We start from the raw sequence: 22,964 nt of genomic DNA on the forward strand, positions 1-22,964 counted from the left end.
CCTCCCCTCCACTGGTACAATCCAGTCACACCCACCTCCTCCCCTCCACTGGTACAATCCAGTCACACCCACCTCTTCCCATCCACTGGTACAATCCAGTCACACCCACCTCCTCCCCTCCACTGGTACAATCCAGTCACACCCACCTCTTCCCATCCACTGGTACAATCCAGTCACACCCACCTCCTCCCCTCCACTGGTACAATCCAGTCACACCCACCTCCTCCCCTCCACTGGTACAATCCAGTCACACCCACCTCCTCCCCTCCACTGGTACAATCCAGTCACACCCACCTCTTCCCATCCACTGGTACAATCCAGTCACACCCACCTCTTCCCATCCACTGGTACAATCCAGTCACACCCACCTCTTCCCATCCACTGGTACAATCCAGGCACACCCATCTCCTCCCCTCCACTGGTACAATCCAGTCACACCTACCTCCTCCCCTCCACTGGTACAATCCAGTCACACCCACCTCTTCCCATCCACTGGTACAAGTAATTTAGACCTTCCTTCAATAACATATGTAATACAAAAGCAACACTCAACCTGACAGACGGATTTATTCAATAGTTCGTTTTTGTTATTTAGAGGTCTATCACTTTAGTGGACTACCTAATAAAGCACATCCTGCGAAGTGGAGCGTGCTTGTGTATTACCTCCTTTCTCCAGTGTACTTAAGACACCTCTTCCCATCCACTGGTACAATCCAGTCATACCCACCTCCTCCCCTCCACTGGTACAATCCAGTCACATCCACCTCCTCCCCTCCACTGGTACAATCCAGTCACACCCACCTTCTCCCCTCCACTGGTACAATCCATTCACACCCATCTCTTCCCCTCCACTGGTACAATCCAGTCACACCCACCTCTTCCCCTCCACTGGTACAATCCAGTCACACCCACCTCCTCCCATCCACTGGTACAATCCAGTCACACCCACCTCTTCCCCTCCACTGGTACAATCCAGTCACACCCACCTCTTCCCCTCCACTGGTACAATCCATTCACACCCACCTCTTCCCATCCACTGGTACAATCCAGTCACACCCACCTCCTCCCATCCACTGGTACAATCCAGTTACACCCACCTCCTCCCATCCACTGGTACAATCCAGTCACACCCACCTCTTCCCATCCACTGGTACAATCCAGTCACACCCACCTCCTCCCCTCCACTGGTACAATCCATTCACATCCACCTCCTCCCCTCCACTGGTACAATCCAGTCACACCCACCTCCTCCCATCCACTGGTACAATCCAGTCACACCGACCTCCTCCCCTCCACTGGTACAATCCAGTCACATCCACCTCCTCCCCTCCACTGGTACAATCCAGTCACACCCACCTCCTCCCCTCCACTGGTACAATCCAGTCATACCCACCTCCTCCCCTCCACTGGTACAATCCAGTCACATCCACCTCCTCCCCTCCACTGGTACAATCCAGTCACACCCACCTTCTCCCCTCCACTGGTACAATCCAGTCATACCCACCTCCTCCCCTCCACTGGTACAATCCAGTCACACCCACCTCCTCCCCTCCACTGGTACAATCCAGTCACACCGACCTCCTCCCCTCCACTGGTACAATCCAGTCACACCCACCTCCTCCCCTCCACTGGTACAATCCAGTCACACCCACCTCCTCCTCTCCACTGGTACAATCCAGTCACACCCACCTCTTCCGATCCACTGGTACAATCCAGTCACACCCACCTCCTCCCCTCCACTGGTACAATCCAGTCATACCCACCTCCTCCCCTCCACTGGTACAATCCAGTCACATCCACCTCCTCCCCTCCACTGGGACAATCCAGTCACACCCACCTCCTCCCCTCCACTGGTACAATCCAGTCATACCCACCTCCTCCCCTCCACTGGTACAATCCAGTCACACCCACCTCCTCCCCTCCACTGGTACAATCCAGTCACACCGACCTCCTCCCCTCCACTGGTACAATCCAGTCACACCCACCTCCTCCCCTCCACTGGTACAATCCAGTCACACCCACCTCCTCTCCACTGGTACAATCCAGTCACACCCACCTCTTCCGATCCACTGGTACAATCTAGTCACACCCACCTCTTCCCATCCACTGGTACAATCCAGTCACACCCACCTCCCCTCCACTGGTACAATCCAGTCACACCCACCTCCTCCCCTCCACTGGTACAATCCAGTCACACCCACCTCCTCCCATCCACTGGTACAATCCAGTCACACCCACCTCTTCCCCTCCACTGGTACAATCCAGTCACACCCACCTCCTCCCCTCCACTGGTACAATCCAGTCACACTCACCTCCTCCCCTCCACTGGTACAATCCAGTCACACCCACCTCCTCCCCTCCACTGGTACAATCCAGTCACACCCACCTCCTCCCCTCCACTGGTACAATTCAGTCACACCCACCTCCTCCCCTCCACTGGTACAATCCAGTCACACCCACCTCTTCCCATCCACTGGTACAATCCAGTCACACCCACCTCCTCCCCTCCACTGGTACAATCCAGTCACACCCACCTCCTCCCCTCCACTGGTACAATCCAGTCACACCCACCTCCTCCCCTCCACTGGTACAATCCAGTCACACCCACCTCTTCCCCTCCACTGGTACAATCCAGTCACACCCACCTCCTCCCCTCCACTGGTACAATCCAGTCACATCCACCTCCTTCCCTCCACTGGTACAATCCAGTCACACCCACCTCTTCCCATCCACTGGTACAATCCAGTCACACCCACCTCTTCCCATCCACTGGTACAATCCAGTCACACCCACCTCTTCCCATCCACTGGTACAATCCAGTCACACCCACCTCTTCCCATCCACTGGTACAATCCAGTCACACCCATCTCCTCCCCTCCACTGGTACAATCCAGTCACGCCCACCTCCTCCCCTCCACTGGTACAATCCAGTCACACCCACCTCTTCCCATCCACTGGTACAAGTAATTTAGACCTTCCTTCAATAACATATGGAATACAAAAGCAATGCTCAACCTGACAGATGGATTTATTCAATAGTTCGTTTTTGTTATTTAGAGGTCTATCACTTTAGTGGACTACCGAATAAAGCACATCCTGCGAAGTGGAGCGTGCTTGTGTATTACCTCCTTTCTCCAGTGTACTTAAGACATGGCTTGCATAGTTGACCTTTTTAAAAACATTTATTTTCTTCAATGACACAGCCCATTCTCACCCTTCTCTATGGCAAGTTATGCCGGTCAGTCCGTGTTACCTTTTTCTCCAGGTCCGGCGTCTGGAAGGTGAGAATAAATTTCTTGACGTGATCCTTACGCAACTGATCAATACTCCGCGCATCTATTGCCCTTGCCAGGAACTCGTCAACCTCGTCCTCGGGATTCAGAGCTTCCTGGGTGTTCCTGCTATAAAGCAAGATGGTAGAGAGAGCACGAGTGTGAAGGTGATATACAGAGGGAAGAGATCAGAGAAACTGGGAAAAAGGGGCGACGTCATTAGAGAAAAAACAGGGTGAGAAGTAGTAACAGGACAGTGATATAGAGCAGGGATGCTCAACTCCAGTCCTCAAACCCTCCCCCCCCCCCCAACAGGTCAGGTTTTTAGGATATCCCTGCTTCAGCACACAGGTGGCTCAATTTGTCCCTGCTTCAGCACAGGTGGCTCAACCTGAAGCCCAGTTTTCGGCTTGAAGACTGGAGTATAGAGGGATGGAAACAAAAATTGAGAAAAGTGGGACATGGGATGCTGAATGAGAGAAAAAAAGAGGGGAGGGGGGATCAATACAAATATGAGGGTGGAGAAACAGTGAGGGGGGGAAGGGTGCGGGCAGAGGAAGAGGAAATGAATGTTGGGAGAAGAATTGAGCTACAAAGGGAGAGCAAGGGTGGCGAGGAATGAAAGAACTACAACAGACTGACAGGAGAAAAACTATTTACAAAAGGCAAGAGGTAATAATAATAATAATGCACCACATTATGTTGGTGGTAATATTTTTTATTGGCCCAACATGGCAAATGTTAAAACGTGTATAGACGTTTTCAGACTAACATCTGAGCCAAACTGTGCTGTGAAATCTCACCTGAAGAGTTGTCATATTGGTACAGAAGAGAAAAAAGACACACGGAGACAAAGCAAAATAGAGTGAAGGAAATGGAAAGGAAGAGAGGGGGAATAGACAGACAAAAATACGGGGAAAGAATGAAATCAAGGGGAAGAGAAAGAGAGAGAAGGACGATGAACGAGAGAAGAGTGCAAAAGAAACAGGCGGTAAGACTGTTTGGGTTCTCGGGATCACAAGATTTACAAAGTAAACATGTACACACATTGGATCTCATGTTTGCTACTTACTTATCTTTACTTGATTCATCAATTCCCTGAAAGCAACGAGATAAGATATTAAGGGAAGGTCTCTTCGCTTTTTGTCTCCCATCCCACTAAGTCGTTCCCTCTGCTGCCCTGCAGGAGTCCTGCTCCCGCAATGACACCTTTTGGTAAAGCCCCAACCTTTTGACGGCAGCTGCAAACACAATCTATACACACATAACCATAACAAAAAGGCGGAACCTGCCCTACAGTCATCTCCAAGTAATTAGTCAATTACTGCTAAAGTTTATTCCATGTAAAAACATCAGTTGCACGATAGCCCTATTAAAATAAAATGGATAACAACAAAAGAATACAATAACTATATAATTCGGAGCGGTGTAGAAGCAGCGATGTCCCTTCTGGCAAGGGAAAAATAAAACAGCCGGTCAGGATTCAGCTACATATACAAATTAACGTCGACCTTCTTTTAAAAGAAAGATTTACGGTATAGCCGTTTCTATTATTACTCATTTTCCATTACCTCGCCTGAGGTGCGGTAATAGAACACAGTTACCAGAGGAGACGGGGGTTAGAATGTCTGCAAGAAGGCCAAGTTGGGGCAACTCTCAACAGTTCCGTTTTCTAGCTGCTCCACAAAACTATCCATGAATTGGCTGTTGGCTCTGTACTTTCCTCCCCCATGCTGTTGCTGTACTATCGATCTGCTTACTGCAGAAGCTCTGAAGGGAAGAAGCTCAAGTGGACTGGTGTCACAGGTCTGGACTGCCACAAAAGAGCTACACATGGCATGGCTTGTGCACTGCTGGATTTATTAAATATAGAAATGAGACCGTTTGAAGGGTTTGGCTACAAATGAGACCGTTTGCTCATAGCAGTACGTAGACTGCCTGGTTTGAAATCTTTTATGTTAATGTTCCCATTAAAGTAGAACTTCTTTCCAAGGCAGAATCCCTCAACAGTGCTAAGCAATCTGCATCAAACTTAATACTACTTCCGGTCAGTCAGCTTAGCGCATGACCTGAGAGATAATTAAAGATGCCGTCAGCACAAGCAGCAAAGTGAACTGATGCCCATGACATGTTTAATGTATGAAATCTAGGTGACTAATACCTTCGATAAGCAGGAAACCATACAACTGCACATAGAGATACTTGTTCTAATCTTTGTACGGAATGCAGCAATTACTTACATTTCAACCACTGGACATATTGCCATGAGTACCCTTCTAAAACATAAATAGAAGCTTTTACATGCTATACTCCGCAAAGGATTCCGTCAATATACCAATTTACTGAGCTTGTGACTTAAATTGTAAACACATGATGCTAGGAATGACTCACCGGAGGTTTAAATGGCACGGTTTGACTGGTAAGAAGCAGCAGAAAGGACAATGAAATGAGACGGACCAGCCATGTTAATGATGTTACAAAATAGGTTTGTTTACTTGCATAGACTTTAGTAAATGTGTCCGTCGTTTTACTGCTTCACTGTAAGGATCTTTTATTTACCTGCAGTTTACTAAATCTAGGCTTGCTTGATTGTCCAGGTCTAGAATCAGTCATTAAAACTCATGTATTACGGATAGACTTCTGGTGCCTTCAAAAACTACCTCCTGGCTTCCACTTTCATATAATTTTTTATTATTGGCTCGTTTGTTTTGAGTTGGCCAAGTATGTAAAGCTTTTATTAATCAACCTATAGGGCTACATGCAATAACACTGCAACCAGCCTTTAGGCACCAGGAGTAAGCACTTGGCAGAGAAAGGCAAGTGAGCTGGGAGTTGTTTGTCCCTTGGCAGGTCTCATTAGACAGGTCCCACAGGAGGCTCTCTGACGACATTATTTAATCAAGTGTTTCTGGGAGAGAAGCCGTGTCCCTGTGATGTCTGAGATAACCTCGCAGGGAGGCCTCTCTCTCATTCCCAGTCCTGGGGAAAAGCTGCAGCCTGTGTGCGGCAGAAGAATCACACGAGTATCATCTCGTATGACTAATCGTGCAGAATAACACTGTCACAGCCGCGGGTACCAAGACCACACACTGCTCTCTACTACAGACAGGTACACTACAATGAACATGTCAATCTTTACAGTCTGCTGCCTGTGTGTACATGCACCACTGTGCTTTTGCAGTTGGACTTATTTTTACCAGTTTCATGGGTTTCTTTGGACATATAAGGAGTCATAAATGGACCACACGTTACTACTCCGTATTTACAGAGGTGGACAACCAAGATCAACTAAAACCCTCAGTTATGCAACTTCTCATTGCAAAGCCCGTCAGTTCTGAACAGGTCTTATCCATTCACAAGTGCCTCAACCACACTCTCTGTTGGTACAATCAATTATCACGCACTTTAGCCACTCTTTCAGCAGTCAATTCTTACCCATATAAGCATATCTAGTACTACAGCCATTTTTATTACCTACACTAGAACAAAAAAAAACAAACAAAAAAAACCCATGAGCTCTTGGCACTATGCAGCCCCACTCCCCTGACTCTCCATCGATTTTGTCCATAGTATAACCATCTGGATTACTCGCTCCTCTCCACCCATCCCTCCACCCCCTTTCTCCAGCTTCTTCTCCTTTCTGGATTCTCTTACTTTCACACCCTGCAGTATTTTGGGCCCAACGCCCTTTCACCCCCTGCTTCAGACTAACCATTTGTCGGAAAGCCTTCGAGCCTTTGTTGCGAGGAAAGGGTCTATCGGGCACCCAGACACGTGTTAGGCCCTCGGTGGAGCTGGCTCGCGCCCTCTGGAGCTTGGCCAGCATCGCTTTCTCATCTTTCTGGGAACGCAGAGACATAAAGACTATTACCAAAAAGCACCTTCTGGATGTAAAACTTGTGAATGCCTTATGTTCAGGGGAACGTCTCAAGAGCGGCGATAATGGTGGCCCTTATGACGTTTCATGAATGTCCTGCCAGTTTTGCTTGTTTCACCACGTGCACGTGCAATGCCGGGCGCACACCACCGCCTACAATATAACAAGCCTAAGGCTTATAATTGCTTACACTCTCAACAAGCCCCAACCATGATCAGAACGGAAGAGGACTTCCTTCTCCTTTCTTGATGTTATGGAGGTGGATTAATGCCATGTGAACTACTGAATGGGGGGAGCATTGCATGTCACGGACATTCCCTGAATTCCTGAACTAACCACACATTAGTACTAAATACTGTATCCCCTGTATCAGGGCATCTCAGTGCTAAGGCCCCAAACACCTCCCGGTGTTGTTCATAATGGGAGAGGCCATAGAAACCATCTTTCAATGTACCCGCTTCTGACTGCATCCCATCACCAGGAAGGTATTGATGTTGTGTTCCTTCAGGTATGCATCCCTCTCTCCCCCGTGCCCTGGCTCCACCTCATAGTCTCCATTCAGGTACTTCAGAGTAGCGCTTGTAATGTGTATCCTCCTGTGAAGGGAGATGTAATGGTCAGAGTTTCCTCCCCTCTTCTGTCTGTCTGTCCACCCCCCCCCCATACCTTCACACAATACACATACAAAACTATTTATTTATGTCTCTAAACTGATCATTTTCAATGAGGCTGTTACCACAGCCAATGTGGATTTCAGTTGTGCTCACTCACATACAAGGACCTCAGAACAAATAATCCTGATTATTCACTAGTTACCTCATAAGCATTTTCATATTTTAGTTGGACGAAAGACCCTCCTACTCCCTGACACATTATGCTGCCAAGTTTTCTGAAGATCTAATGATATACCTAGCGCTTCCAATGAGCACAGCACATGTAAAACTTACCAGGCACAACAACTCCTGCCCCAAACAGCTCATCGTCTATTTCACGGGGCATAAAAATGAGACATAATGTGACGGCCAGAGATGGATAATAGGTTTATGTCTGTTTTTGTATGATAACTATGACACGGCTGCTGAATGCAAAGATTTGACCGTTGGCATTACACAAAGAATATGTGCTTATTTATATAATATATACAGTAGCTTTTGAGGGGTTATTGAAATTCATACATCTGGATCACAACATCATGACTGTTGTACTGTACATTCAGGAAAAGAAGCTGCACTGCAGAAGTACTCACTGCCTGTAGAGCACTTGCTTGTTCTAAGGCCTTGCCCCCACTGCCTACTGCAGTGTCCGCTGTATGGACGAGAGCCCTCCCCTCAATGGCGCCGGGCCCGCTGCGAGGGGGGGCTGCAGCGCTGGGGCGAGAGTTGCTCCTGCTCTCAATAGAATTGAGAGCAGGACTCGCGACGAGCGATACGGCACGCCCCCCGGCAGTTCAGCCAATGAGGGCGAACCTGCCGGGTGACATGGCCGCGCCCCCGTCACTCCCCCGCCACGCCCCCCCGGTCTCTCTTCCTGCAGTGAGCTGCAGACCGGGGAATCGGCTGCACGCGCCGCCAATCTCGCGGGCGCGCGTTGCAGCGGAGTTACCGGGGCCTTAGCCTAAAGTTAGCTGGTTTTCTAAGTGTTAAACAAGTACAATGTTTATGGTGTTCACTGGAGAGAACAGTTTTATTCCTGCTTGCTAAGGGTGTGGCAGAGTTAAGCCGGTTACAAATTGCCCTCAGCTGATTGGTCTGTGTGCACTCTATAACTAGGTATCCCGAGCTCACCTGGGAGATTGCCCTCTCTGCCAGTAAGGCACCTGGTTGGTCCAAAAGTGCAGCTGTTTTTTGAAGTTTGAATTTTACATGTCTTAGACAGGTCTGCACCCCTGCCTTTCAACCATTATCACCTAGCATACAGTGCTCACAAGTGATATTCTTTATTGGCTATATGCTAACGGTGGAGTTTTTTTGTTGTCTTTTTCACCCACCATAACTTAAAATGTAATGATATATAAGTGTTTGTATGTATGTATGTATGTATGTATGTATGTATGTCTTTATTTATATAGCGCCAAAAGTGTACTCAGCGCTTCACAAAGAATACAGTACAAGGAATTATAATAATACAATAAATGCTGCAAAAATCAGACAATGGGAAAGGAAATCCCTGCCCCGAAGAGCTTACAATCTAAGAGGTTTGAGGGGAAACTTAAAGAGACAGCAGGTGGGGGAATAAGTGCTGTAGATGGGTGTGCTTGGCCACAATGGGTGGTATAAGTGACTGTGGGACAATAGCCATGAGTGCAGGCTATTGGGATGCTTCATTTGTGGGCAAGTTTTAAGGTTAGTCAGTGTTAAATGAAAAGGTTAACACCATTTACAGGGGAAGAGATGGCCTTGAGTCGTGGGTGAGATCAGGTGTGTATGTCTGCTTCAGGCTTAGGGGAGATCCCCAGCAGCAGGAAGGAGTAGATAGAGGGTGTGAATAGAGGATTTGTGGGGGTGAGTTTTTATTGAGGGTTGTTGGGAGAGAGGTGTATAAATAATGGTGCAGTGGGGAGTGGGGAAGGTGGAGAGAACAGAGGCGTTCACCAAGGAGTGAGGAAACAGTAAACAGAAAAAGCAATAGGTAGTAGGGTATAGTGAAATACAGGAGAAGAGACTTCCCAGTTATTGGAGGATAGGAAGAGTACAAATAATCACAGCTTTTAGAAAGTAAAGTTCTCACAGTTGTAAAGTTGTTGTTATATATACACACAGTTATATACACACAGTTATATACACACAGTTATATACACACACACACACACACACACACACACACACACACACACACACACACACTATATCTATATATATCTGTTACGTCAAGTGGAGTGGGAGGCAACTGCTGCCTCAGAGACCTTCTCGGAGGGTAGTGGCCTGGACAACTGTGGGCTCTGGGAGGGTGAGGGTTGTAGACCGCAGGCACATCCTACAATCTGTGCCACTGCACAACACCTGAGCTGCACTAACAGAAGATAACAGCACAGTAGAAGCACGTGCTGCAGAGTAAGAGGAGAACTATTTAATCTGGTAGTTCTGATTGGCCGTCAAAGCCGACCAATCGGATCAACAGGTAATAGGTAACTCATTGGTCCTAAGGACACAGTGAGAAAAAAATACCAGACTAACAAAAATATAACATAAACCGGTATCTAGTGCAACAATAAACTAAAATAATGTGCACTAAAATAGGAGAGTTAATGTAAAAAAAATCCAAATGGGGGGATACCGAGCAGAGCACCCAGCCTGACGCCCACTGGGAGGCAAACGCTGAAACCGTCCCAGTGCACTCGGCGTACGTGTACTCTGCCCGGATACGGGAGTGCACCAGCGCCTGGAACATGGCCACGATGTTTGTTGGGACATCCCTCTCCAGACACTGCTTCTGGTCTTATAAATGGCCAGCTTAGCCAATGCCAGGAGCAGGTTGATGAGGAGATTCCTAGGTTGATTGTTCCGGGACACTGGGCACCCAAAAATAAAAAGGTGAGGGGAAAAGTGCAGCCAGAGCTGCAGGAGAAGGCCCCTCAAGGCAGAGGAAGAGGCGGAGGAGGAGGTTTCTGGAATTAATAGGAAGCATACAGCAGTCAAGAAAATAGGATCCCAGAAAAGAAGGCAACTGCTGCTGGAGAATTCCACTGTAGAAGGTATAGATTTGGGAGCAAGTAGTGAGGGAAAGAGAGGGGGGAACGGTACTATCCCAGAGCTACAGTTCAGAACAATAAGAGGCACATTCTGGTCATTTCTAGAAAGAGAGAGTGTGGGTCTCTTAGCGCTTCTCTATAGGTATATCATTTTTGGCAAAAACAAACTAAATGTACTGACTTGGAATTTTTTGATATTTCTATTGAAAAACTCATTAAGTGCCTATTTACTCATAGCTAACTAAGCGTTGCCAAAACATAAAACTCATTCATTATGATTTTGAAATAAGGTCAAAAAGAACATTTAGGGGCCTATGCAGTAAGCCGTGATAAGCCACCTTATCGTCGAAAAAAGCCTACTGCTATTCAGTAAGCTCCGATAAGTCGGAGGTAAGAGAGGTTTTCGGCACATAAAAAAAAAAAAAAAATCCCCAAACACACGGCGATAAGCCATTTATCGGCAGTTTTTCAAACTCGCTCAATTCTAGTAGCCCCGATCAGCTTATCGTGGCTGATCGCCACTATAGAATTCCTCACCAAATCGTATCGCCAGGAAAAGTTGGCAAGAAGGTGGAGAGAAGCTGCCGATAAGAGGCGAGACGGAGCTGATATCCATTATTACCAGCACCGGAGACCCCCGGCATGAATCAGATGCATGAAAAATGCATTTACAGACAACTTCATTACCTTAGCAACTAACCGCGAAGGCAATGAAGGAGTTATCCACCAGTGCCATGCTTATTGTGGGTAGCGGGGGTGGGTGAATGTGGTATTTGGCCCATAGTGTGTGTTTAGGCCTTGCGGGGCGGGGGGTAAAGGGGGGGTTGCGGGTGGACTTAACCCCTTCATTACCTTAGCGGTTAATACCGCTAAAGTAATGAAGGGGTTAAACCCTCCCGCTACGCCTAAACACACACCAAGGGCTACCCATCCTTGGGGCTACTACACCCTTCACCCACCCCCGCTAACCACAATAAACAAAAATACACACAACAGCCCTACTACCCACCTCCTAGGCCACCAATAACCATTACAATATGTAATAAATACCAAATAAATACCAAATACACAACCCACCCCCTGTGCCCCCACATAAAACCATAATTTATTTTTTTATACACAGGATTAATACCAGAGTCTGGCAGGGGTCCTCGTGGGACTCCGCTGGCATGCGGTACAATGCATATTGTAAAAAAAATAAAAAATAAAGATGGCCTCCATTTCAATAAATACACCTCCCCCTCCCCCCCCATTCAAACACATACAGTACAGTAATGTGCAAAATAACTATTATCCAGTTATGAATAATATGGATAATAGATAATTTTCCCATTATTAAACAAAACATTAGCCAGGCAGCATAAATAAAATAAATAAAACCATTCTACTTACCCCTGCCATTAAGAAGGGCTTCCTCTTCAGCATATTGCAGGGCCATGTCCTCCGATGCCAGAAAGAATACATAAAAAATACAATCTAATGGCCCTTAACCACCGTAGCGGTTAATAAGCGCTATAGTAATTAAGGGGTTAACCCACCCTCCCCTGCTACCCAACCGGGAAGCCTAATCACCCACCCGGACCCACTATACCCACCCTGTACCCATTGATTGGCATAGTAGTACATCATATCCATATAATATGGGCATGATAAGCTACTATAGCAGTCAATGGTCACCCTAATACAAAAACATGAATGTCCAAAATACACAATAATAAAACAGATACAACAAGCACCTAAACCCCCAGAAACAAAAATTAAATGCACAAGCCAACCAATCAATTACCTAAATAAAACCACTTGCCAAATCAATTAAAGAAATAAAACCACTAGGCATTCAATAAAATCATTAAAACCACTAGCCAATCAATTACATAAATCATACTACTAGCCAAACAATACATTTAATACATAAAAGCAGGAACCAACACAACAATTAATTAATACATCCACTAGGCAACACATAAATGAAAACCAGTAGCCAACAAAATACATCATTTAATAAAAATGCTAACCAATCTGTTAAAAAAAAAATACACAAGCCATCACAATTCAAAACAATAAACAGAAATAGAGAATATAACAGTCAATAGAAGAAATGCATTTGGCCACTACTGTATTTATCTGTACCCTAAACAGGCACTAATACAACTCTAAGAAGTGGCTTCAAACCATGAAATCTCAGTGCACTACATATACACTACAATGCAGTGATAATATACAGCATGATTAAATACAAACCAAGTGCTATAGTGCAAATAATTACTTCAACTTAGACTACAGGTGCTGCTCTCTAATAAGCCTTCTTTTGAGATATATATATATATATATATATATATATATATATATATATATATATATATACATGAAGCAGTCAGCACTCTAATGTAAAGCAAAAGGCAGTTGCTAGTCCCATAGGAATCCACAAATCATACGAACCAGCCCAAAGACCAGTAAGGAGACAGCAACCAGCGAGGTGTAATCCAAAATAATCTGTATTGAAATTAACAGATACACGAAAGCCAACGTTTCGGTCTCTCAGGGAGACCTTCCTCAGGGCCGTGCAAACGATTTTTGCACGGCCCTGAGGAAGGTCTCCCTGAGAGACCGAAACGTTGGCTTTTGTGTATCTGTTCATTTCAATACAGATTATTTTGGATTACACCTCGCTGGTTGCTGTCTCCTTACTGGTCTTTGGGCTGGTTCGTATGATTTATATATATATATATATATACAGTGTTCGACAAACCTATACATTTGCTCGCCCCGGGTGAGTGGATTTAACCCCCAGGCGAGTAAATATTGGCCCAAGCAGCACACGTTTGGTACTAGGTGGCGAGTAGATTTTTTTGTGTGGCGAGTAGATTTTTTGGTGATTTGTCAACCACTGTATATATATATGGGAATGTGTGTTACGAAAACGAACACACACACACACACACACACACACACACACACACACACACACACACACACACACACACACACACACACACACACACACACACACGTAATTGTTAGGGCAGCAAGACAGGGAGAAAAAGTAGTTGTCATTGTCAATCTAGGGACTATTGGCCTGGCCAATGATGAAGGTATGGTGGTGCAGTAGTTAGGGACAGCTCAGTGGCTTTTGCAGAAGTATTGCCAGACTTGAATGCATGGTTGAAGTGGTGTAAAGAGGAGGGATTTGGATTTATCAGACACAGTTGCTCCACTTGGAGGGATAGGGGCCTACATAAAATAGATGACTTGCATCTCTCTCGGAGGGGCACCAAGACACTAAGCAGTTCAGATGTTTCATTAGCAATTATTTACACTGGCTGCTGGGAGGGGCAGTGAAATGAGTCAGGATAAATCCAGCTCTCCCTCCCACCTCTCTTCCCTGTAAGTAGCAGCGATTTTACAGCAGGAAACATATTTAAGGAAACAGAATACAGCTGGCACACAAATAGTACCACTATGTTTACTAATACTCTAGTTCTGGAAATAAAATCCCAGAACTAACTGCAATAATGACAGGGTATGATTTGGATATAGTGGCTATTACGGAGGTATGGTGCAATGACAATCAGGACTGGGACGTGGCTATACCAGGTTATAATAGATCTAGAAACGACAGGGTAGCAATGAAGGGGGAGGGCAAGTTGCCCTTTAGGTGAATCTATTTTAATACAATATTCTGGAGAAAAGACTTAAACTGAGTCATCCTAGAAACTGGTCAGAAGGTTGTCATTCATACTACGGTGCCCTGCCACACCAAGAACATGAATTAGACAGGGTATTAATGGAGGCAATTAAAAGAGAGGTACTCATTATGGGAGACTTCAATCTTCCAGGTGCTGACTGGTGTGTCTCTTCAGCCAGAAGCCTGGATTCTTTGCAGGGCTGAATACCGGATTAATGGCACTATACAGTCAACCACTATAGAGGAAAGAGACCTGGGAGGCATCATCTGTGCTAACTTAGTGGGCGAGCAATGTAGCAAAACAACATATAAGGCCAGCAGGATGCTAGGTCGTATAGGGAGAGTTATTAGCAGCAGAGTGGTAGTGATGCCACTTTATAGATCATGGGCAAGACCTCACCTAGAGTTCTGCGTGCCATTCTGGAGGCCATGTCTACACGAGGACACCCATAGAGATAGTGTGAAGAAGGGCCAACAAAATAGGATGTGGTGTACATAACATTTATGAGGAAATGCTGAAGGACCTCAACATGTACAAAGTAACCGAGGTTGAAAAAAGTTATATGTCCATCAAGTTCAACCTTTGTTATATTAATTTTGGCCGAGATACCTATCCAATACTTGTATTTATAGTGATCCAGAGGAAGGAACAAAATAAAAACAATAAAACATTTGCCAATGGTGTTTCATGAGAAGGAAAACAAATCCTTCCAGACTCCAGATTTCTCCCTGGGACAATATCCTTCCTACGTTTAATTATATAGCATATCCCCATATATATTTCCTTTCTGAAAAAAAAAATTATAAAAAGATATCTACCATATCTGCCATCAGTCACCATGGGTTGTAAATGCCCCATTTTGACTGTGGGAGAGGCCAATACAATACGATCATTCAGAAATGCTTGGGATAGACATATGGCAATCCTAAATGTAAATAGAAGCATGAGGATCAAATAGGACTTGAAGTTTTGCAACAGATCGGAAAATAGGCTGACTAGGTAGGCCAAGTGGTTCTTATCCGCTGTCAAATGCTATGTGGTAATACAAACTGCTCAACAAGTGTTCTGCAAGGCATGATATGCAATTAAATCACCGTCTTCCACCTTCCACTGCACTGTAGAATATGTTGGCGCTGCACAATTAAACAGCAAGAATGACGCAAGTGAGATCTGGTAAACGGAGAACGCCAGAGTCATTGTCTGCACGCTCCTACTGCCAAGTACTGCATTCTTGGTTGGCACAACAGTACAGAACAAATACATACATAATAACTGGTTAGGACTGCCACCCGGAGACTAAATCGGAGCTCCGTTCACTCACCCGGCTTTGCCCCCGGCCTCCATGTGATTGGCCAGAGTCACGTCGTTGGACCAGACATCAAACTGCCACTTACGCAGGCCGAGGACGCCACAGTGAACGCGACCGCTGTGTATTCCCACGCGCATGTTGACGTTCACACCGGTCACCTCGCGCACCAGCCTGTGAGGGAAGAGGTAAGAAAGGGAGAACATGTCAATCCCGCGGAATGGAGTGACAAGGCAAAGCGGCCTGGACTGAGGGTTGATGCAGGACATATTGTCCCTGCAGCTCACTGAAGACAGGTTGTGAGAGACAGCATCAACCCTTTCACTGCAAAAAAACAATCCTTTGTAGCCTCCTGTTGCATGTACAGATTATTCACATCAAATCAGGAACATACTGATCAGGTCTCTGTTTATCTGCAAGACTGATATTTACTGTACTTTAAAAACGTGACTTTTCCCACTTTCTCCCTGCTAAAAGTGTCCTAGTATTTTTCTTTTTATACACGGCGCTCTCCTATTAGATGGGTCGTTGCAGGAGACGATTTTAAAAAATACAACATTTCTATGCTCTTCTACTTTACGGGAGCAGTGCACTCACGAGATGGCTTCAATCATGTCCACTCCCATCTCTACGCAGCAGTGAGCGTGGTCAGCGCGGGCCTCAGGCAGCCCCGAGACGCAATAATAACAGTCCCCCAGGATCTTTATACGCAGGCAGTGATTCTCCTGAAATATAGTAAGGCAGCGGGTCAGCAAACACACAGGGCTGGAAGGAACATCTTAACCCCTTTCACTGTCAACGCCTTGCACGCCTCTGGCAGAATAGGGGTTAAAGCCAGTAAGCTCTTAACAATGGCAATTATGAGGTTGGTTATTGCATAAAAGCTGTAAAATGTTTTTTTTCCCCTTTATAACCATGAAAAACTCCTGGTATCTTCTGAATAAGAAGGAGTTTCGCCAGGGCAAAGAACTCGTCAAAGTCATAAAACAGGACTCGATCCAAACTGCAAGCATTGGGGTGAAAGGTATTCAAGGATTTCTTCATTTAAAAAAAAAGTTAAATATGTCGTTGTGGTTTCTGATTGTGCCAGAATGTTACAGAGTCAGAATGGTCATCACATTAGGAGGTAACCCCTTTGATAAGAATAATATTCCTTTGATGCGCAGCAGCTTGTTTTTCAATTTACTTCTTGTAATCAGTTCGCCAGTGATGTTTATGCCACCTCTGACATGACAGACAGTCACTACACACCTGAACCATCAACACCTCCTTCCTGGGGTCCCCAAACCGCAAGCTAAAGCACAGGGTTACAATGGTGCAAAGTAGCTTGATACACGGGCAATATATCCCTGCCTTAAACCCCTTTCCTGTACAAAAGCAATGGACTGCCGGCCTGTTTGGCCGATAAGGGGTTAAATCAACCCAAGCCCCCCTTGAGTGACCTTAAAACTCTTCTTTTACCGACTGACGCAGAGTACCTACCGCCGCCAGCTTGTCGAAACGGGCAAAGAGTTCGTTCAGCGTCATCACAAGTTCCTGCGCTGTGCACTGCGACGCCAGGCTGGTGAACCCCTCAATGTCCGCAAACAGGATGCTGCAAAGACGGAGCAGGCCGCAGGTAAAACACTCTACCCCTGGAAGCCCCCGCTGTCCCATAACAGCCCAATTAAAACCAGGTGTAAACTACAATTCTGTTCAAACCATTCACAAACTTTAGTGGCTGGAACTTTTTTATTTTTGAAGTGTAACGGAGTTGGGTATTATTGTTGCCTCCAGATGTTACAGATGTTGGAGATTGGAAGGAATTTAACCCTTCGCAGTGGCCTGCAACACAGTACTGTACTTGGAAATACATGGCAGACGCCACTGCCAGCTAACAAGGTGTGTCCTGTGTAATTGTGTGAAATAACTACAAAGTGCCAACATGATTGTGGTTTCTACAACATATAGATACATTGTCAAACAGTTATAAAGAGATTAGATAAAGATTGGGGGGGACAGATCCTCCCAAAGTGTTTGGTTACTGTAGAAACGTTAAAATATTTAAAGCAGCATTGCCAGATCGCTGCTTTTATCTTGCCTTTTATTTCTTACTTCAATAGATCTCTTCTTGACCTTTCCAACGTTGTTTTTATTTTTTAAATCCGATGCTCACTTCGGGAGGTATAAGCATGACATTAAGTGTCTGCTTAAATAAGAAGCATTAGAAATATAGTGCATAGAAGCATAAAACATATAAGGTGAGGCCCAGTTCTCCCCAGGGCCCAGTGCAGTGGGAAGGTCACCAAGGTAACCGCAGATATCAGACATGAAGAAAATCCAGATTTTGAAGCAATAAAAAAAGTTCAGGATATGCACACGGGCAAGATACTAACATTTACATACATAAAAAACTTTGTAATGTAAGTGAATGTGTTGTTCATAATTTACATAAAGTGGTATTTAAAAACTGCAACCCCCCGCTCTCTTTTATGTATGTGTTCTAGTTAGCCCCGGTTTTGATCGCGGGGGAAAAATTGGCGCTGCAGGAAGGACTATTTGAATACTGGACGGTCTGGGATCTGCGCACACCCCATTTCTTTTTGCTCTCAAGATACTAACATTATATGCTATATTATAAACTCATAAGCCTAGGCTTCTAGGGCGGATTGCGGCTTTATATAAATGATCTAAATCAATATAGTGTGTGTGTGTGTGTGTGTATATATATACATACACACACATACACACACAAACACACGTCTTGATTTTTTTAACAATGTCAATTACCGACAAAATCCCATCCTACGGTCATTCGCTTACATTGGGAGTGCCCCTTAGATGGGAGATTTGGACATGCTGCTTGTATAAAATGAGAACAGGAGAGGTCAGCCAGCTTCTCTTGCTGCGGTTGACACCACTTTGATGACGTGCTTATTCTGTTTCATTACTGGATTAAATTGTAATTGCCCCTTTGTGGCGTTTTAGAGAACACCATTGCTCGTTAGACCCTAAAATGGCACCATGGAGGGCCTCGAGGACCTACGTTACCTGACATTGTCGTGTTTCTGGATGTAGATTTTGTGGAACATCATGTCCTCCTTCTTGGTGTTGATGTCTTCCTTCATCTCCATGGCCACGTGACGTGGCAACACTGACAGCAGGAGGCGTTCCTGGAGGGGAACAGAGACACCAAGTCACAGCTGTTTGTAGCAGCCCCTCGCTCCATGGACCAGCTTTTCCCTCTCATGGCACCTTCACACTGACAGTCATTAACCAAGGAAGACCTTCAACATAGATACACTCCTAAATATGTATTGGTGGCTCCACGTAAGTGGTTTTCAACTTGTGCTCTGCAGAGGTAAGAGAAAAAAGTGACACTGGCAGACATTTTACTCATGACTCAACAAATATATATATATATATATATATATATTCAAGGAGAAAAGGAACCATATGCCCCCTTAACAGACCCGTCTTATTTCATTGTATATGTCAATTTACAATAAAGGATCTTAAATAAAAAAAATAAAAAAAACTATGTAAAAAAAAAAAAAAAACACAATTATATATTTGCCATGTTCTTAATGTAACAATTCCAAGAGTATTCAATGTTTTACTGTACAGGCAGTCCTCGTTTTGCAACGCTTCGCTTGACAACGAATGGCTTATCCAACGCTATGCAATGCATACCTATGTTCATTTTTACAACGCCAAAATAGCTTATCCAACGCTCTTACGACGCTTTGCAGCGTTGTGTATGTGTGTATATATATATACACACATTCACATAAACAACGTTGCAAAGGGTCGTAAGAGCGTATAAATATATAATATTATACTATATAATATTATATTATACTATATAATATATTATTTATTATGTTATATATAAAATACAGTATATACACTATATAATTTATGTGTGTGCTGCATATCTTATTGCCTGCATATAATATTTGGTGTATTTTAGTGTTAAAAATGCCTTCAGGAACGGAACCTTTCATTTAAACAGTGTTCCTATGGGAAAACGTGTTTCGCTTTACAACGTTTCGCTATCCAACGCCATTTTGAGTAACGCATTGTGTCGGATAACCGAGGACTGCCTGCAATGTTATAGTAAATATGTAATGAAGAAAGCAGTCCATTTTTTGTTTATTTGTTTTACATAAAAGCCATACCGCAGCAATAGTTGTCATTTTTTTATGTACATGGCGGGTTGCCCTTTACAAACTGAAAATAAAGTTCAGGGATTCCAGTCCCACGGGGTTGCTGCACATTCCTAGAGGGCTGAAGATCACTGCTCTAATTCGGTCACACATCGGAACTATGGAGGGACACATCTCCATCTCCAAGGAAACCGTGTCCAGGTGGAAAACATTAGAGGGGGAAAAATAAATATAGAAACACCAATAGCAATCCATGTGGTACATTTTTGTTCCTCAATCTCGACAAGGTTATCAGCACAAACCACATCAGCAAATACATGTATCCAATCTCAAATACAATGTTCTCACTAGGAAAACACAGAATAGCAGCAGGGTCAAACACTGTCGATCAAACCACCCCTGCAAAAATGTTCCTATTGCAAAGCATGTGCATATAAAGCCGCGCCTATCGTGCTGTCGACGCGAGACGTCACCCGCCGCCGCAAGCGAAAGTTGTATTTCGCTTTGCGGCGGCGGCGCGGGCGACCAGGCTCCTGTCACATGAGGCGATAGCCCCTGAAAAATCAAATAATTACGGCTACCAAAAATCGCGTCGCCACCGCTCTTACTATAAGCGCATGCAGCGGCGGCGACGACAATGCATTTGTTTTCGGGCGACGTCGCCAGCACTATAAGCGCGGCCTAATACAGATACATATAAACCGCTTCAGTACCAGTGTCCTGCCGCCTCCGTGGCCACGACCATGTGGCACTAGCAGACACGTGATCACTTCCTCCTCCCAGTGGTGTAAACAGAATGGGAGGGCCCTTGTTCGTGGTCAGTTTTCCTATGCAGTGCTCTAGAAAACTAGCAAAACCCATTGGCGTATAGCAGGGGTGGTCAACTCCAGTCTTCAAGGGCCAGCACCATGTCAAATGTTAAGGATATCCCCGTTTCAGCACAGGTGGCTCAATCAGTGGCTCCGTGAATGACTGAGCCACCTGTGCTGAAGCAGGGATATCCTTAAAACCTGACATGTTGGTGGCCCTTGAAGACTGGAGTTGGCCACCCCTGGCGTATAGCATATGTCATAAGGGCCTCGCAGGTGCCACCCTTCATGATGTACACTGTACGGGTGAAGAGTTTGAGATGCATCCATTTACAGATCAGAAGTAGGAAAGCGTGTTGTTTGCCCCTCACACTGACCTGCTGCTGGTTCTCCCTCTGGAGGTGCAGCCGTGCCTGGATGTACCCTCGCGTCTCCTGGAACGCCTGCCTCTGGGACACCTCTGCCGGATAGTGGGTACAAATCCCGATGATGTTCGTGCATAGGAAGATCAGCACATTGGCACTCAGCTGGGGAGAAGAGAGACCAGGGAAAGAATTAGAATGCAGCAGCATGGAGACAGAGAATGCCTTTACTTGCAAATAGGTTTCTTAGATATTCTTACATTAAAGAGATATTCCCTTCTACAACCAACGTGTACCAACGGCAGTGACATATTTAAAGGGTTAATATCGGCTTATTTATTTATTTTTCAACCAAAAAGCTGACAATCATTTTTGAAAGTTAGTTGGTCAACCTGTTGAGTCGTAGGGTTGGATTTCCTCTGGCTGCTCCCTTTTGTGTGATGTCATTGTGTGATCAGCAAGAGTTTGCACAAGTAAACACCCCTCTCTCCTCGATCTTAATAATAATAATAATAATAATTATTATTATTATCATCGTTTATTTACAAAGCGCTATAAGCCTTATAAGTATAGAAAACGTGATTAAACGCCCCCACTGAAAAGCCCCAAAAAGGTTTTGTGCTTACTATTTAATGAAGCGATAGCAGATGTGTGTTTAAAACCAGTTACACTTTTACATTCTTTACAAAAATGTTGTTGGGAGCCACTGCAGGGTCGGCTGGATGGTGGTGCCATAGGTGCCACTGCAGGGCCGGCTGGATGGTGGTGCCATAGGTGCCACTGCAGGGCCGGCTGGATGGTGGTGCCATAGGTGCCACTGCAGGGCCGGCTGGATGGTGGTGCCATAGGTGCCACTGCAGGGTCGGCTGGATGGTGGTGCCATAGGTGCCACTGCAGGGTCGGCTGGATGGTGGTGCCATAGGTGCCACTGCAGGGCCGGCTGGATGGTGGTACCATAGGTGCCACTGCAGGGCCGGCTGGATGGTGGTGCCATAGGTGCCACTGCAGAGCTGGCTGGATGGTGGTACCATAGGTGCCACTGCAGAGCTGGCTGGATGGTGGTGCCATAGGTGCCACTGCACCGACCCCAGCGCTCTTCCCCACAACAATAAAACTGATTCTCAGGGGAGAGCGCAGGGCCTCTGTAACTCTTACCTTCTCCATCTCCTCCTGCAGGGTCCCTCATCATGGCGCCGCGACGCAAAATAGCGCCGCATTGAAATAACATCACATACGACAACAGGACGCCCTGTGGCATTGCGTTGCTATGACAACATAATGCAGCATGGCATCAGAACTGTACGTGACATCCTGTGGTCGTGGCAACGCCACGCCATTTGACATAGCGGCATTTAGGATTTTATTTGTATACAGTATGTAAAGCATGTGGCAAAGTGCAATTCCACATTCATACCTAAGCTCGCAATCATTTGGTGCTCCTGCTATAATGCTGTTAAAATTCCGATTGTGTGCCTAACATAATGGCTGCCTTTCGGTTTCAATCAATCCTTCAGTCAGTCAGTGTAACTCAGCAGCTACAATGTATCCTTATATTACCAAGGTAACATTATCTATTGTTACAGTTTGCAGTTCAAACTGCTGGGAATATTGACAACAAATTATCACAAAAAGGAAAGTGTTGCAAAGATCTTGCACTGCTGGGAAAGACTGCTAAAGCCTGCTATAGGAATCAAAGGATGCTTTAAAGCAGCAGTTCAAGCTGACATTTTCAATTTTTTTTATTATTATTATTTTCCCTTTAATATGTGCATCAATACAATCTATACACTGCCAAGTAATCAGCTAAGTTGCCAAT

General features: G+C 45.3%; 1 protein-coding gene across 5 annotated transcripts in view; it reads right to left on the reverse strand.

Moving 5' to 3' along the window:
• ADCY6 (adenylate cyclase 6) overlaps positions 1–22,964 on the reverse strand; it is a 153,073-nt gene that overhangs the window by 25,830 nt on the left and 104,279 nt on the right. For all 5 annotated transcript variants that reach the window (XM_075591215.1, XM_075591216.1, XM_075591212.1 and 2 more), the window contains exons 4-12: positions 21,164–21,313; positions 18,860–18,981; positions 17,312–17,423; positions 16,427–16,554; positions 15,845–16,003; positions 7,604–7,745; positions 6,985–7,113; positions 4,345–4,370; positions 3,254–3,401 (exon numbers count right to left, since the gene is read on the reverse strand). In XM_075591215.1, the coding sequence (XP_075447330.1) occupies positions 3,254–3,401; positions 4,345–4,370; positions 6,985–7,113; positions 7,604–7,745; positions 15,845–16,003; positions 16,427–16,554; positions 17,312–17,423; positions 18,860–18,981; positions 21,164–21,313 (1,116 nt within the window). The remainder of the gene's footprint in view (positions 1–3,253; positions 3,402–4,344; positions 4,371–6,984; positions 7,114–7,603; positions 7,746–15,844; positions 16,004–16,426; positions 16,555–17,311; positions 17,424–18,859; positions 18,982–21,163; positions 21,314–22,964) is intronic.

This window comes from Ascaphus truei, chromosome 3 (assembly GCF_040206685.1).
Source record: "Ascaphus truei isolate aAscTru1 chromosome 3, aAscTru1.hap1, whole genome shotgun sequence".
NCBI lineage: Eukaryota > Metazoa > Chordata > Amphibia > Anura > Ascaphidae > Ascaphus > Ascaphus truei.